At 35.9% G+C, this 15,704-nt stretch overlaps 1 protein-coding gene across 1 annotated transcript in view; it reads left to right on the forward strand.

The window, feature by feature from the left end:
- Positions 1-591: 591 nt before the first annotated feature.
- LOC120425399 (uncharacterized) overlaps positions 592-15,704 on the forward strand; it is a 54,483-nt gene continuing 39,370 nt past the window's right edge. The window contains exons 1-2 of the mRNA XM_052709322.1: positions 592-1,013; positions 10,864-11,043. Of these exons, the coding sequence (XP_052565282.1) occupies positions 658-1,013; positions 10,864-11,043 (536 nt within the window). The 5' untranslated portion in view covers positions 592-657. The remainder of the gene's footprint in view (positions 1,014-10,863; positions 11,044-15,704) is intronic.

The following is a 15,704-nucleotide window of genomic DNA, read 5'->3' on the forward strand; positions in this document are numbered from 1 at the left end:
TGCTAGAATCTTCGTAACCTGCACATTCAGTAGCGCCAGTGAATTTCTGATCATCTGACTGATTTTGGTATTTTTTTCACTCTTATCTTCTTCTGGGTCGCAACATGGGAGAGAAGGAAGAAGAAATAAGAAAAAATCACCTTCAAATATTTGGCCAAGAGAAGGGGAAGACCCCCTCTTCGGCGATGGTTTTGGACAGGTTATGAAATGTTCTTCGATAAGTTTCTGGTCCTGCTTATTCTCGGTCGGTGACGTCGACCTAGACAGAGTTCCGTGCCGTCAACAGCTCAGGGAATGGGGACAGCGGAATAAAAAACCCCAACGAAGGTGAAGGGCACTGGTTCCGGCCCCAGCGTTAGCGAAATGTCCATCGACCAGATCAATGCTAAGCATAGCCGGAGTGCGGGCTGGCCGAGCTGAAGACCTCGCTAAACAAGCTGCAGTATGGGATTGACAAGCTGGACCGGTTAAAGAAGATACGGCTGGAAGAGACCAGGAAGAAACCGGTTCCGCCGAGCCCGTTGACGGCGGCCAGGAACCTGAAAGAGTTTTAAACGTAAGAGCTGGAGCTGCAGGTGAACCCACACAAACCTTTCGTTGCAATTGCTTATCAAAATTTTGCACTGCACCCCGCTCAAGGACAACCACAGCACGCGAATGTCCCCGCAGAAATCGGCCATCACGCTGAATCTTCTCGCCGCTCTAATGACCCCCACCAAATCTCCCTCGAAAGCCACCCCGGTGACGGCAGGCCCGACCAAGGTTCCGGCCTACCAGCGTTTCCAAAAGCTGGCGGATTCAGGCCGTCCGACACTGCAGTTGCCGCACAAGTACCGCTGTCTGGACGAGCTGTTCAAATGCATTGACACCTTTTGCGCCATGTTCCATAACGTTCCGGAAGATGAAGCTGGCGGTGCATCGTTTAGCAAGGAAGATTTTTTACGAGGGCCGTTCCTGCACCACAAACCTGCCGGGGCCACCGGAATGAAAAGCGCAAAAAAAAATGAACCGAATTGAACAAAAACAAAACATAAAACAGCTGTTTCCAATGTTTGTAAATATTGAGTAGCTAACAGTGTTGCAAGAAAAAAATATGTTGAGGAAAACCAAGGGGTCTCTCAAAGTTACCGTGACTTTGATGCATCACGGCACATTCACGGGATTCACGGTGGGACCACATTTTGCTTTGAATTTTCCACCGAGTGTCTTGTCGTGTCGTCGGTTCAACTGTTTCAGAGATTTATGTTTTAATACAAACATAGTTTTTAAAAATCGTTCAAAATGCAATATTTTGGAACACCCTATTTCTACAAGTATCGGTTTCAAAATTTGAGGCAAATCAAGGCAAAGTTTTATTCTCTAGGCAGGCAAACGGATGACGAATTTGGAAACATTTCATTGTTTACGAATCCGTTAACAAAGAGCTGCCGGATATGCTAACAATATTTTTATTCGTATAACGTCATGATTCGAATTCCCGGACGCTTCGAAACCCGGACACTTCATCTTGTTTTATTAATTATTTGGATATAAGTTCGCATTATGAATGTCAAAACTGTGTTATTTGATGAATTTCAACATCAACTTTCATTTAAAGTTTGTTTGAACGCTGTAGTTAATGCCAAAACAATTAAATACAATAAAATAATAATTTTACCAAAAATGCGAAACATTTCACTTGAAATATTTCATAGGCGTTCGAAGCACCGGGAAGGCAAAGCAGAAATTTATGGTTTCGATTTCCTTAAATTCTAGCAAATTTTTATATAAACTATCGATTGTTTTGATGTTAACAGCTTATTTGATATCTAAACAATGCCATTCACTAACATTTCAGTCCAAATTTGTGCGATTCATAACTAAAATCGAGTGTCCGGAATTCGGAGCAAAAGTGTCCGGATTTCGAATCAGCTTTTATCAGTGTCCGGGAATCGAAGCACAACAAGTCACTTTAATTTTAAAATTCTGATGAAAAATGGTTTGAAAAGACATAGTTTGCATGCATTTTCTTGAAACTGACTGTTTATACTACATTCTGATGATATTTCTACATTTACAACTTATTACATGATTTTTTGCCAGCTATAACAAAAATGATATGCTACTAAGTGTCCGGATTTCGAAGCATGACGTTAGAGGGTGAGGATGCACGAGATTTTAAATTTCCCGGAAATCGAGAGTTGAATTTTGCAACTTCCTGGGAATTTCTAGGATCCGGGATTTTTTTATGCAAAATAATTGTTTTGAAGAATTATAACAAGTTTGAACTTTTGCATAAATTTAATAAAATAAAGTTATTCTTGACAATGTAAGTTTCAATACCAAAATTTCAATTACTTTTTGGAATACTTTCTTCTTGTTGAAAAAGCTTTTCAAATTTGCTATTACAAAACTGTACGGGGTTGTTGGGACTCAAAACTGTAAGAATTATTTTTTTTCAATTTTAAATTCTCACTAAATGATTTTCCTGAGTTGAATTTGACTGTGTCGTAGTTGGTGGTGTAGACATCATCATGTTATTTGTTATTTTTTGTGAAACTTAAACAATAGTTCAAATATTAATGTTCAAGATCGCGTACAAGACAAATCTAAGCAACATTTGGAAGTACCGTTAACCGGGGTGACAATCAAGGGTCCTGATTTTCGGTTCAATGAACAGAAACCACTCACTCATCGCCTATCCATTCAACGCCTATTCCAACCCGCTAGCATCCATGAGACACTCACACACTACCATGCTCAGAGAAAAGCCACTCTCACAAAATGCCAGCGCGGCAGTCTTTTTGCCTTCACGCCCTCAGTTTGCCATCAATTTGATTTTTTCTTGGTGGATGTTTCTTTGAATGTTGTCTATAATGTTATGAAATCAAAATAAATGCACAATTTAATTGATAATATTGATTTTAGGCAACCCAAATCAATGAGTATAACGCAGCGCATCAGAGAAAAAATGTTTTCATTTCAGAGTCATCGGAGACGATCGGCTTGTCTGAAACGTTCGGAGACTGAGCCGATCAGAGAGAGAGAAGAGTAGAAAAGAGAGTGTTCGGGAGCGAATGGTGATAGAGTGACAAACAGTAGGAATTCATCAGGGCAGTATCGCGTCGCCTGCTATTTGTACTCGCGAATGGAGTGGTTGATTTTGAGCAATCAGGACCCTTGGTTTAAACTTTATTCTCACGTCAAATGTACCATCACTATGGTTATTTATAAAGTTTTCATGAATAAAATCAATGTTTATATTTAGCAAACTAAGTTTATAAGCATTTTAACAAAATACATACAAATTTAATTTAAAATTATTAAAAATCAGAATTCTGCATGAAACTCGTTAAAACTGGTTGTGTTCTTGAAATTATCGATGAATAATGCATTTTAAACTGAATTCCAAGCATGAATCAAAAGTTTGCACATAATACATGAAATTTGTTCAACAAAAATTGCCTATAAATATGAATATTTTTTAAAATTATGTTTCAAAAACTCATAATATTTAATATTTACAAACTTTTTTAACCTTCTCCTAGTGGAATATTGTCCAATGATTCCAAAATGCATTCCATTTTCCGATTTTAAATCTTGTTCGTTGTGAAAATCATGACACTTTGAAAAGATTTAAAAAATGCTATTTGTCAATATATTCTACATTATTATAAACTAACTTCTTGAACTTTTTAAAATGTTATGAAAAGATCTTCTTAAGGTAATTTAAACACTTCTCTACCACGTTCAGAACGATTTTATACCATTCCGTACGAATTTCATTTGTACCCTTAATTTTGCAGAAAAATTTCAAACCTCACATCATTTTACGGTAGAGCAAAAATATGACCGAGTGAAATTGTTAATATTTTCAAATTTTAATCTTTGTATTTTTCTAATACAGCTGAAACTTTTTTGATGCCATCACTATGCCCAAAGAAGCCATTTTGCATCATTAGTTGGCCATTTTATTTTCCAAACAAATTTGGCAGCTATCCATAAAAAAATGATTTATGAAAATTCGAAAATCTGTATCTAGGAAAGATTTTTTTTTATCGATTTGGTGTCTTCGGCAAAGTTGTAGGTATGGATATGGACTAAACTGAAAAAAAATGAAACACGGTAAATCATTTTTTGGTGATTTTATTTCACTTTTTGTTACAAAAAATGGATTTGCAAAAAAACAATGTTTTTATTTTATTTATTTTTGATATGTTTTAGGAGACATTTAATGCCAACTTTTCTGAAATTTCCAGAACGGGCAAAAAATCATTGACCGAGTTATGAATTTTTGAATTAATATTGATTTCTTCTAAAAATCGAAATATTTTTCGCAACATTTTTAACTTTGTTTTTCGATGTAAAATCGAATTTGCAATCAAAAAGTACATCAGAAAAATTTTGGTAAAGTGCACCGTGTTCAAGTTATAGCCTAAATGGTTTGAAAATAGTCGCAGGTATTCATATTTTAAAGTTAGTGCCCGTGTTTGCCCACTTTTGAAAAATATATTTCAAAAGCTGAGAAAATTCTCTATATCGTTAGTTGTGTGCTATCTTGTGACAACGACAATTTAGTACTTTTTTGAGAAAATTGATTTTTAAAGTTTGTTGGTAAATAATTTCAAAACTATGAATGATAGAGCCAAACTTTTTGAAGCAATCGGTTGGTATACTATCGCTTAACAAACGCTCCAAGTTTCAACTTATTTGGTTACATCAGTCAAAAGATACAGTAAATAATGTAAACAAAAATCTGAAACGTGCTTGTCATAAGTGTGTTTCGAAAGTAAAATTGTACTACGTGTCACAAGTGTGCACAGAATTCCCATACAAACTAAAATAAGCTCAAATCAATAGTTTAATCGACTTAATCAGTATATTGTGTACATAAATTTGTGAAAAACTAGAAAAAAAATCTACATTTTCCAACAACATGTATGACGTGTCACAAGTGTGCACAATAGGATGTAACAAAAATGACTTTTTGGCGGGCATTCAGGGGTTTGTTCAGGTGGCCATACTGAGCCTAAATCCCAAATATGAGCTTGATTGGACGTAACAGGAGCTGGCGCTCCGCCCTTCAATTTTAAATGGGATTTAACCCGTAAAAACGTTACTTAATCCACCCTTAGGTGGTTGGTGCCTTCCTCACATTTAGAGAGTAATGCTATCCAAAATAGATACAAAAGGACGGACCTTTCAGTGTTCTATCAACTTGATTCATACCATCAGATTGGGTAGTAAGATCATCATAATTCAGGGCTCTTATGTGCCTATAACTTTTGATAGGGTTGTCAGATCTGCAATCTATTGAACTCGTTGGAAAGGTCTTTCGATTACCTATCCAACGACCAGTCGCATGATAGATCCGGACAACGTTCTCATCAAAATATCTGAGATTCTGCCTCTAAAATGTGTATAAATAACACATAAGTGCTTATAACTTTTGATAGGGTTGCCAGATCTGCAATCTATTGAACTCGTTGGAAAGGTCTTTCGATTACCTATCCAACGATCAGTCGCATGATAGATCCGGACAACGTTTTCATCAATATATATGAGATCCGGCCTGAAAAAAGTTCATAAATAACAGTTAAGTGCGTATAACTTTTGATAGGGTTGTCAGATCTGCAATCTATTGAACTCGTTGGAAAGGTCTTTCGATTACCTATCCAACGACAAGTCGCATGGTAGATCCGGGCAACGTTTTCATCAAAATATATGAGATGAGGTTCATAAATAACACTTAAATGCTTATAACTTTTGATAGGGTTGTCAGATCTTCAATGTCTTGAACGCGTTGGAAAGGTCTTTTGATTACCTATCCAACGATAGGTCGCATGAGGGATCCGGACAACGTTTTTATCAAAATATCTGAGATCCGGCGTCCAAAAAGTGCACAAATAACACTTAAGTGCTTATAACTTTTGATAGGGTTGTCAGATCTTAGATGTTTTTGACGCGTTGGAAAGGTCTCTTTATTACCTTTCTAAAAATGTATAGCATGGCGGGTTTTCTTACAAAAACCACCCTTTTTACAATCTTCCGGACTTTTGTCAAAATCGTTTTTTTAGCATAACTTTTGAAGTACTTAACTAAACTTTATAATTTTCAATAGCGACTTATGGGACCCCAAGACGGATCGAATGAGACCAAAACGGTCAGAATCGGTTCAGCCAGCGCCGAGATAATCGAGTGCATATTTTTTGGTGCACAGACCCACATCCCTACACACACACACACACACAGACATTTGCTCAGAATTTGATTCTGAGTCGATATGTATACGTGAAGGTGGGTCTAGGAGGTCAAATTAAGAAGTTCGTTTTTCGAGTGATTTTATAGCCTTTCCTCAGTAAAGTGAGGAAGGCAAAAAAGATTTTTTCAAAAATGTCACTTTTTGAGGCATTTCGGCCACCAATGCGTTTACCAAAAACATCACTGGCGTATAGGCCAGATCCTTGCGCATCTTTTGGTATATATAACATTGAAGTTTGGAGCATCCTGGAGCTCGGTACAGACCTTCAAAGTATGGATTTTTTTTTCGAAAAATCGGTCCCAGCAAAATCAAATGGCGTCTCGGGCGTCGCGAGGTGCGACGCATATCTTTTTTGCCGGGGCCGATTTTTCGAAAAAATGCCAAACTTTGAAGGTCTGTACCGAGCTCCAGGATGCTTCAAACTTCAATGTTATATATACCAAAAGATGCGCAAGGATCTAGCCTACACGCCAATGATGTTTTTGGTAAACGCATTGGTGGCCAATATGCCTCAAAAAGTGACATTTTTGAAAAAATCTTTTTTTATGGGTTAAATCCCATTTAAAATTGAAGGGCGGAGCGCCAGCTCCTGTTACGTCCAATCAAGCTCATATTTGGGATTTAGGCTCAGTATGCCCACCTGAACAAACCCCTGAATGCCCGCCAAAAAGTCATTTTTGTTACACTCTAGTGCACAATCATTTTGATTATAAATTGGTCTATGTCACAAGTGTGCATCGCGATATCCGGGAAACGGAAGCGAGTTTCCAAAATCGGGTTAAAGCATCTAGTGTTTGTTAAGTATAGAGCAGTTCTCTAGGATTTCGGTCATTCGATTTTTTTTGTATTTTTTAATCCGACTGAAACTTTTTTGGTGCCTTCGGTATGCCCAAAGAAGCCATTTTGCATCATTAGTTTGTCCATATAATTTTCCATACAAATTCGGCAGCTGTCCATACAAAAATGATGTATGAAAATTCAAAAATCTGTATCTTTTGAAGGAATTTTTTGATCGATTTGGTGTCTTCGGCAAAGTTGTAGGTATGGATACGGACTACACTGGAAAAAAATAATACACGGTAAAAAAAATTTGGTGATTTTTTTATTTAACTTTTTATCACTAAAACTTGATTTACAAAAAAACACTATTTTTAATTTTTTTTATTTTTTGATATGTTTTAGAAGGCATAAAATGCCAACTTTTCAGAAATTTCCAGGTTGTGCAAAAAATCACTGACCGAGTTATGAATTTTTTAATCAATACTGATTTTTTCAAAAAATCGAAATTTTGGTCGTAAAAATTTTTTAACTTCATTTTTCGATGTAAAATCAAATTTGCAATCAAAAAGTACTTTACTGAAATTTTGATAAAGTGCACCGTTTTCAAGTTATAGCCATATTTAAGTGACTTTTTTGAAAATAGTCGCAGTTTTTCATTTTTTTAAATTAGTGCACATGTTTGCCCAGTTTTGAAAAAAATATTTTTGAAAAGCTGAGAAAATTCTCTATATTTTGCTTATTTGGACTTTGTTGATACGACCTTTAGTTGCTGAGATATTGCAATGCAAAGGTTTAAAAACAGGAAAATTGATGTTTTCTAAGTTTCACCCAAACAACCCACCATTTTCTATCGTCAATATCTCAGCAACTAATGGTCCGATTTTCAATGTTAATATATGAAACATTTGTGAAATTTTCCGATCTCTTCGAAAAAAATATTTTTGGAATTTTCAAATCAAGACTAACATTTCACAAAGGCCAAACATTCAATATTACGCCCTTTTAAAATGTTTGTCTTGATTTGAAAATTCCAAAAATATTTTTTTCGAAAAGATCGGAAAATTTCACAATTGTTTCATATATTAACATTGAAAATCGGACCATTAGTTGCTGAGATATTGACGATAGAAAATGGTGGGTTGTTTGGGTGAAACTTAGAAAACATCAATTTTCCTGTTTTTAAACCTTTGCATTGCAATATCTCAGCAACTAAAGGTCGAATCAACATAGTCCGAATAAGCAAAATATAGAGAATTTTCTCAGCTTTTCAAAAATATTTTTTTCAAAACTGGGCAAACATGTGCACTAATTTAAAAAAATGAAAAACTGCGACTATTTTCAAAAAAGTCACTTAAATATGGCTATAACTTGAAAACGGTGCACTTTATCAAAATTTTAGTAAAGTACTTTTTGATTGCAAATTTGATTTTACATCGAAAAATGAAGTTGAAAAATTTTTACGACCAAAATTTCGATTTTTTGAAAAAATCAGTATTGATTAAAAAATTCATAACTCGGTCAGTGATTTTTTGCACAACCTGGAAATTTCTGAAAAGTTGGCATTTTATGTCTTCTAAAACATATCAAAAAATAAAAAAAATTAAAAATAGTGTTTTTTTGTAAATCAAGTTTTAGTGATAAAAAGTTAAATAAAAAAATCACCAAATTTTTTTTTACCGTGTATTATTTTTTCCAGTGTAGTCCGTATCCATACCTACAACTTTGCCGAAGACACCAAATCGATCAAAAAATTCCTTCAAAAGATACAGATTTTTGAATTTTCATACATCATTTTTGTATGGACAGCTGCCGAATTTGTATGGAAAATTATATGGACAAACTAATGATGCAAAATGGCTTCTTTGGGCATACCGAAGGCACCAAAAAAGTTTCAGCCGGATTAAAAAATACAAAAATTAAAATTGAAGAAAAAAGACCGATTTCGTAGAGAATTGCTCTATAGCAAAACGTCATCATTAACTCATTTTCGACCAAAATGGTCTATGTCACAAGATAGCACACAGCTGACGATATTTTACTTTTTTGAACTTTGTTGATACGAACCTAAGTTGCTGATTGCCATGCAAAGATTTAAAAACAGGAAAATTGATGTTTTCCAAGTCTCATTTAGTTGATTTTTTTTTGAAAATATTGTATTCTGAAAGTTCAAAAAAATTCACGAATGTTTCAAATTTCAACTTTGAAAATCAGATTATTAGTTGCAGAGATATCGACACATGGACACTAATTAAAAAAACAATTTCACTAAAGTACTTTTTGATTGTAAATTCCACTTTACATCGAAAAATGATGTTGAACAATTTTTGCGACCAATATTTGGATATTTGAACAAATCTGTATTGAATAAAAAATTCATAACACGGTCATGATTTTTTGCACATTGTGGAAAAATTTTGGGCCTCGTGGCACGGTGGTTAGCGGCTTCGGCTACCGATCCCTAAGTTGCTGTGGGGCGCGGGTTCGATTCCCGCCTTATCCTCCTGGCCTTCTATCGGTTGGGGAAGTAAAACGTCGGTCCATTTGCGTAAAAGAGGTTTTGGGTGACTTACCACACATAACCTTCGGACGCCTAGAAATGAGCAGAAACTTGGATTGCTTTACTTACTTGGTGGCCCACACAGTAAAGCCCCTTCAAAAGCCACCATCTAAAAGTATCTGTATCTTTAAAGGGTCACTTCCTAGCATGTTGGTATGTTCTACAAAGTTGTTCCCCAGTTCAAAACCTATCTCCTACTATAAAAATCAAGTCATTTCATCGATTTATAAAAAAAATCCTAATACAATGTAAAAAAAGATAGTTCCCCATGGATAATAAATCAAAATCCCATATAAATTTCAAATTAAAACTGGAGCTCCTAGACCTTACCAAATGGGCTCAAATTTTCAGGAGTGCTTCTGGGGACATAAAAGAACGGAATTCCGGTTGATGCAAGACAAAATAACAACTTTTGTCTTTTTCATAGAAACGTGAACCACGCTATTATCCATACAAACAACATTGCCAAAGACACTAAATTGATAAAAAAAAATCCTTCAAAAGATTTTTTTAATTTTCATAAATCATTTTTGTAAGAACAGCTGCCAAGTGTGGTTGGAAAAGTTATATGGGCAAACTTTCGAAAAATGTTAATGGGCAGTAATGGAATATTTACAGCTTCAAGAAAAACTGAAGTGACTATGAACAGTAGGCATTCCTAAATATAATAAAAAATGCCACAATTTTTTTAAACCAAAATAGATTTTTGGTGCCTTTAAGAAACTATTGTCGCTGACTGGATTGTCCAAACCATGCTGTAAATAAATAAAGCAATTATTAAAATTGCTTCTCAGAACCGTTTGCTCAGCTCAGCTTTGTATCTAGTGATTAAAAGAACCCCAGCACAATTTCTTTCCGTTTCCGAACACCTACAAAATTGTACTGACGATTACCATTGATTGCTTTTCCGGTGAATTCCTATTACATCAAATGGCCTCTCTTGTCTATGTCGTTCCGCCCTTCTGTTCCCTCCCAAAGGGGTTTACCGTGAGATTCGGGCCCGCTCGCAAGCAACAGTTGGTCCGCGATGATTTCGATGAATATTGCAAAACCGCCCATCTGGGCCCTACCACCTACGCGCACTAATGACTTTTCCAATTTTGGCGCTTCTCAACGGGGATTTTCGCTCGTTTCTTCCACCAATAATCGCAATTAGTGAAAAACATCTGCTCGAATCGTTTTCCAGCGAATATTATCGATATAATTCGTCGTTTTGTTGAGCAATTTCGGTGAAAATGGACCTGCCCCTCCCTCCGATCCTCTTCTCGTTCCGTTTATGGTCCAGCGGGAAGCTGCCGGCGGTGGAGCGCCAGATACAGCAGATAGAACACAATCGTTATGCAGATGATGCTTCCGCCGATCCGGAGGGACATCTGCAGGGTGGCTTTGGGATTTTCCTTCACCGGCTGGGTTGTGGGTGTCTGCGGGTTGAAGATCGGGCCAGGAATCGGCTCGGGGTGACGACGTGGGAGGGCTGGGTTTGGGCTGTGGTGTTTTATCATTTTTAAGGTGTTGATAACAACGATGACAACTGAACTGAATAGTTGTCATTAAGTAAATCGCTTACTGAGATTAATCTTGCAATACAGTAGTTGAACATTAGTAAATTGTATTTATTGCTTTAAGAGGCAGTATTTGTAGATTCTGCTCGGTTTGTTCTAGAGGTCGTATCGAGGTGCTCCGATTTGGATGAAACTTTCAGGGTTTGTTTGTCTATACATGAGATGAACTCATGCCAAATATGAGCCCTCTACGACAAAGGGAAGTGGGGTAAAACGGGCATTGAAGTTTGAGGTCCAAAAAACATGAAAAATCTTAAAATTGCTCGCATTTCCGTAAAACTTCATCAATTCCAACTCTCTTAGATGCATTCGAATGGTCTTTTGAAGCCCTTCAAAATGTGCTATAGACATCCAGGATTGGTTTGACTTTTTCTCATAGCTTTTGCAAATTACTGTTAAAAATGGATTTTTTTAAAACCTTAATAACTTTTCCCAACAGCCTCCAACATCCATACTCCCATAGGTCAAAAGTTAGGGAATTTCATGGACTATAAGCCTACGGTACTAACTTTTTGGCCAATCGCAGTTTTTCTCATAGTTTTTCGATTTTTCTAGATCAAACATTTTACAACGGTGATTTTTGCCCTGTAGACCGAGAAGACGGCACTTTTTGGTCTCAATTTTGTTATATTCGGAATCCTCGGACAATTTCACGTTAGTTAGAAGTATTGGTGTTGTAATATTTCTTTAAAAAATAATTAAATAAAACATTTTTGAAAAAAGAAAAAGATCTTATTAACCCTATGACCAATACGTCAAATGCTGTATCAAGTAGGCGAAAACATGTTTTACCCCCAATCCAACAAATTGTCAAAACATATTTTAATTCATTTTAAACGGCAATTTTTCCAATCAAATTTACAACTCCAATACTTATAACTTACGTGAAATTGTCCGAGGATTCCGAATATGACAAAATTGAGACCAAAAAATGCCGCTATGGCGGCCCACAGGGCAAAAACTAACGTTGTAAAATGTTTGTTCTAGAAAAATCGTCAAACTATGAGAAAAACTGCGATTGGCCAAAAAGTTAGTACCGTAGGCTTATAGTCCATGAAATTCCCTAACTTTTGACCTATGGGAGTATGGGTGTTGGAGGCTGCTGGGAAAAGTTATTAAGGTTTTAAAAAAATCCATTTTTAATAGTAATTTGCAAAAGCTATGAGAAAAAGTCAAACCAATCCTGGATGTCTATAGCACATTTTGAAGGGCTTCGAAAGACCATTCGAATGCATCTAAGAGAGTTGGAATTGATGAAGTTTTACGGAAATGCGAGCAATTTTAAGATTTTTCATGTTTTTTGGACCTCAAACTTCAATGCTCGTTTTACCCCACTTCCCTTTGTCGTAGAGGGCTCATATTTGGCATGAGTTCATCTCATGTATAGACAAACAAACACTGAAAGTTTCATCCAAATCGGAGCACCTCGATACGACCTGTTTCACATCGGTGAAAAACTCGCTCTTAAGTCTTCTTCTTCTTTCCCGAACAAGTCAGCCTCCAAAGTCAACGCGACAACGAGTCTGACCAAAACCGCCACCAACTCCCATCGAATGCCAACAAGAAGCTCACACCGAAGCTTTTCCTCGCCCCAACAACACCGATAAAGTCAACGCTGGAAGCCATTGGTAAACACAATCTTCCGTGCAAACAAGCGAATGCTTTTTTTCCCCTGATAGTCGTCACCATTTTTCAACGTCGTCGTGTCTTCCTGCGTGGGGTGGGTGTGAGTGGGTGGGTGGCGCAAACAACGTTCTTGACAGCTTCTTGCCGCATTGTTAAGCTTTGCGTTAATACCTCTCCGCCAGTCACCACACCCAAACCACTATCCACTTTGTTAAAAAGGGTTTGTGGAGATTGGTTCTAATAGTTTGACGGTGTCGTGCTATCTTGTTGCACGTCGCTTTTCGATGTTCCGAGAAAAACGCTTTTTACTGTTTGACCTTAAATAAAAAATAAATAGAGCACGCCATGTGAATAATAACAAACAAGTTTTGTTTGGTTGACCATTTTGTGCATTGTCCCAAAAATTGGTTGAATTTAGTTGCCAGAGTCCCGAGTTATAATTACAATTGTTTGTCTGACTTGTACGTGCGTCAAAAGCGTTTTGTCCTGAAATCCCATTGACCAGTTGTCGCACTTACATCAATTTTCAGGCTGTGTCAAAATAGCACGACAAGATTGAAACTTCTTTCACATGAAAAGTGACAAAAATGAATGGAGTTTTTTCGATTTTTATTGAATACCTCAGGATTGAAATCAAATTTTGGGCATCTGTGAAGGTCAAAAGGTGAGGCATTGTGAGCTGCACAAAATGGCGATCTTAACTCAATTTGGCCCAAAATGCACGTGCGACAAGATAGCACGTCAGCGACACGTTGTTCACCCACTGGTGGTTGATCATTCTTTGGAAGATCTGGTAAAATACATTAAGATGAGCAATTCTCTACGAAATCGGTATTTTTTCTTAAATTTTAATTTTTGTATTTTTTAATCCGACTTAAACTTTTTTCGTGCCATCGGTATGCCCAAAGAAGCCATTTTGCATCATTAGTTTGTCCATATAATTTTCCATACAAATTTGGTAGCTGTCCATACAAAAATGATATGTGAAAATTCAAAAATCTGTATCTTTTGAAGGAATTTTTTGATCGATTTGGTGTCTTTGTTGTAGGTTGTAGGTGCAAAGTTGTAGGTATGGATATGGACTACACTGAAAAAAAATGATACACGGTAAAAAAAATTTGGTGATTTTTAATTTAACTTTTTGTCACTAAAACTTGATTTGCAAAAAAACACTATTTTTATTTTTATTTTTTTAGAGGACATAAAATGCCAACTTTTCAGAAATTTCCAGGTTGTGCAAAAAATCATTGACCGAGTTATGATATTTTGAAAAAAAAAAGAGAAAATTCTTTATATTTTGCATTATTGAACTTTGCTGATACGACCATTAGTTGCTGAGATATTGCCATGCAAAGGTTTAAAAACAGGAAAATTGATGTTTTCTAAGTCCCACCCAAACAACACACCATTTTCAAATGTCGATATCTCAGCAACTAATGATCCGATTTTTAATGTTAAATATAAAACATTCGTGAAATTTTTCGATCTTTTCGAAAAAAATTATTTAAAATTTTTTAAACCAAGACTAACATTTCAAAAGGGCCAAACATTCAATATTACTCCTTTTTAAAATGTTAGTCTTGGTTTGAAAATTTTGAAAATATATTTTTCAAAAAGATCGGAAAATATCACGGATGTTTCATATTTTAACACTGAAAATCGGACCATTAGTTGCTGAGATATTTAAAAAAATGAAAAACTTCGACTATTTTCAAAAAAAGTCACTTAAATATGGATTTAACTTGAAAACGGTGCACTTTATCAACATTTAACTGATGTACTTTTTGATTGCAAATTTGATTTTACATCGAAAAATAAAAATGAAAAATTGTTGCGACCAATTTTTCGATTTTTTGAAAAAATCAGTATTGATTCATAAATTCATAACTCGCTAAAAGATTTTTTGCACAACCTGGAAATTTCTGAAAAGTTGGCATTTGATGTCCTCTAAAACATATCAAAAAATAAAAAGAAATAAAAATAATGTTTTTTTGCAAATCAAGTTTTAGTGACAAAAAGTCAAATGAAAAATCACCAAATTTTTTTTACCGTGTATCATTTTTTTCAGTGTAGTCAATATCCATACCTACAACTTTGCCGAAGACACCAAATCGATCAAAAAATTTCTCCAAAAGATACAGATTTTTGAATTTTCATACATCATTTTTGTATGGCCAGCTGCCAAATTTGTATGGAAAATTATATGGACAAACTAATGATGCAAAATGGCTTCTTTGGGCATACCGAAGGCACCAAAAAAGTTTCAGCCGGATTAAAAAATACAAAAAAATATCGAATGACCGAAATCTGAGAGAACTGCTCAGATGTGGAGTGAAATTGATGCGGATTTCCTAAGGAATTTACTGTATAAATTTCAAATTAAGTAATAACCCCTTTAGAGTTTTTTTACGAACTGAACTGATAAGCTTTCTTCTATCATAAACAGTCATGCAAAACAATCATAGAATAATATTGAAAACCATTGGACCATTCGGAACCGGTTCCATCGATTTCCGGTGGCCACATCCGGAACCGCAGTTGGAAACAGCATAAATTAGTCTTGCGACGTATCAAACTTTTTGATCTTGGATGGGGAAATGAGTTATACACTCCTCTTTAAAAACATAAAGTTTGATATGTCGCAAGAGTGGTTTTAGGAATTAGCCAAATATGATCATCGGATGTGGCCACCGGAGAACCGCCCAAGTAACATTTTTTCCAGGAGTTCTACAAGAGCTCTTCAAGATAGCTACAGCATAGCAGTTTGGACCGCGGTAGGATAAAATTCTCTTCAAAACTTTTTCAGGAGTTTGAAAGAGTACTTGAAGAGAGTTTTATCCTACCGCGGTCCAAACTGCTATGCTGTAGCTATCTTGAAGAGCTCTTGTAGAACTCCTGGAAAAAAAATGTTATTTGGGCGGTCAAGGAGGCAAAAATA

Source organism: Culex pipiens, chromosome 3 (genome assembly GCF_016801865.2).
Source record: "Culex pipiens pallens isolate TS chromosome 3, TS_CPP_V2, whole genome shotgun sequence".
Lineage (NCBI taxonomy): Eukaryota > Metazoa > Arthropoda > Insecta > Diptera > Culicidae > Culex > Culex pipiens.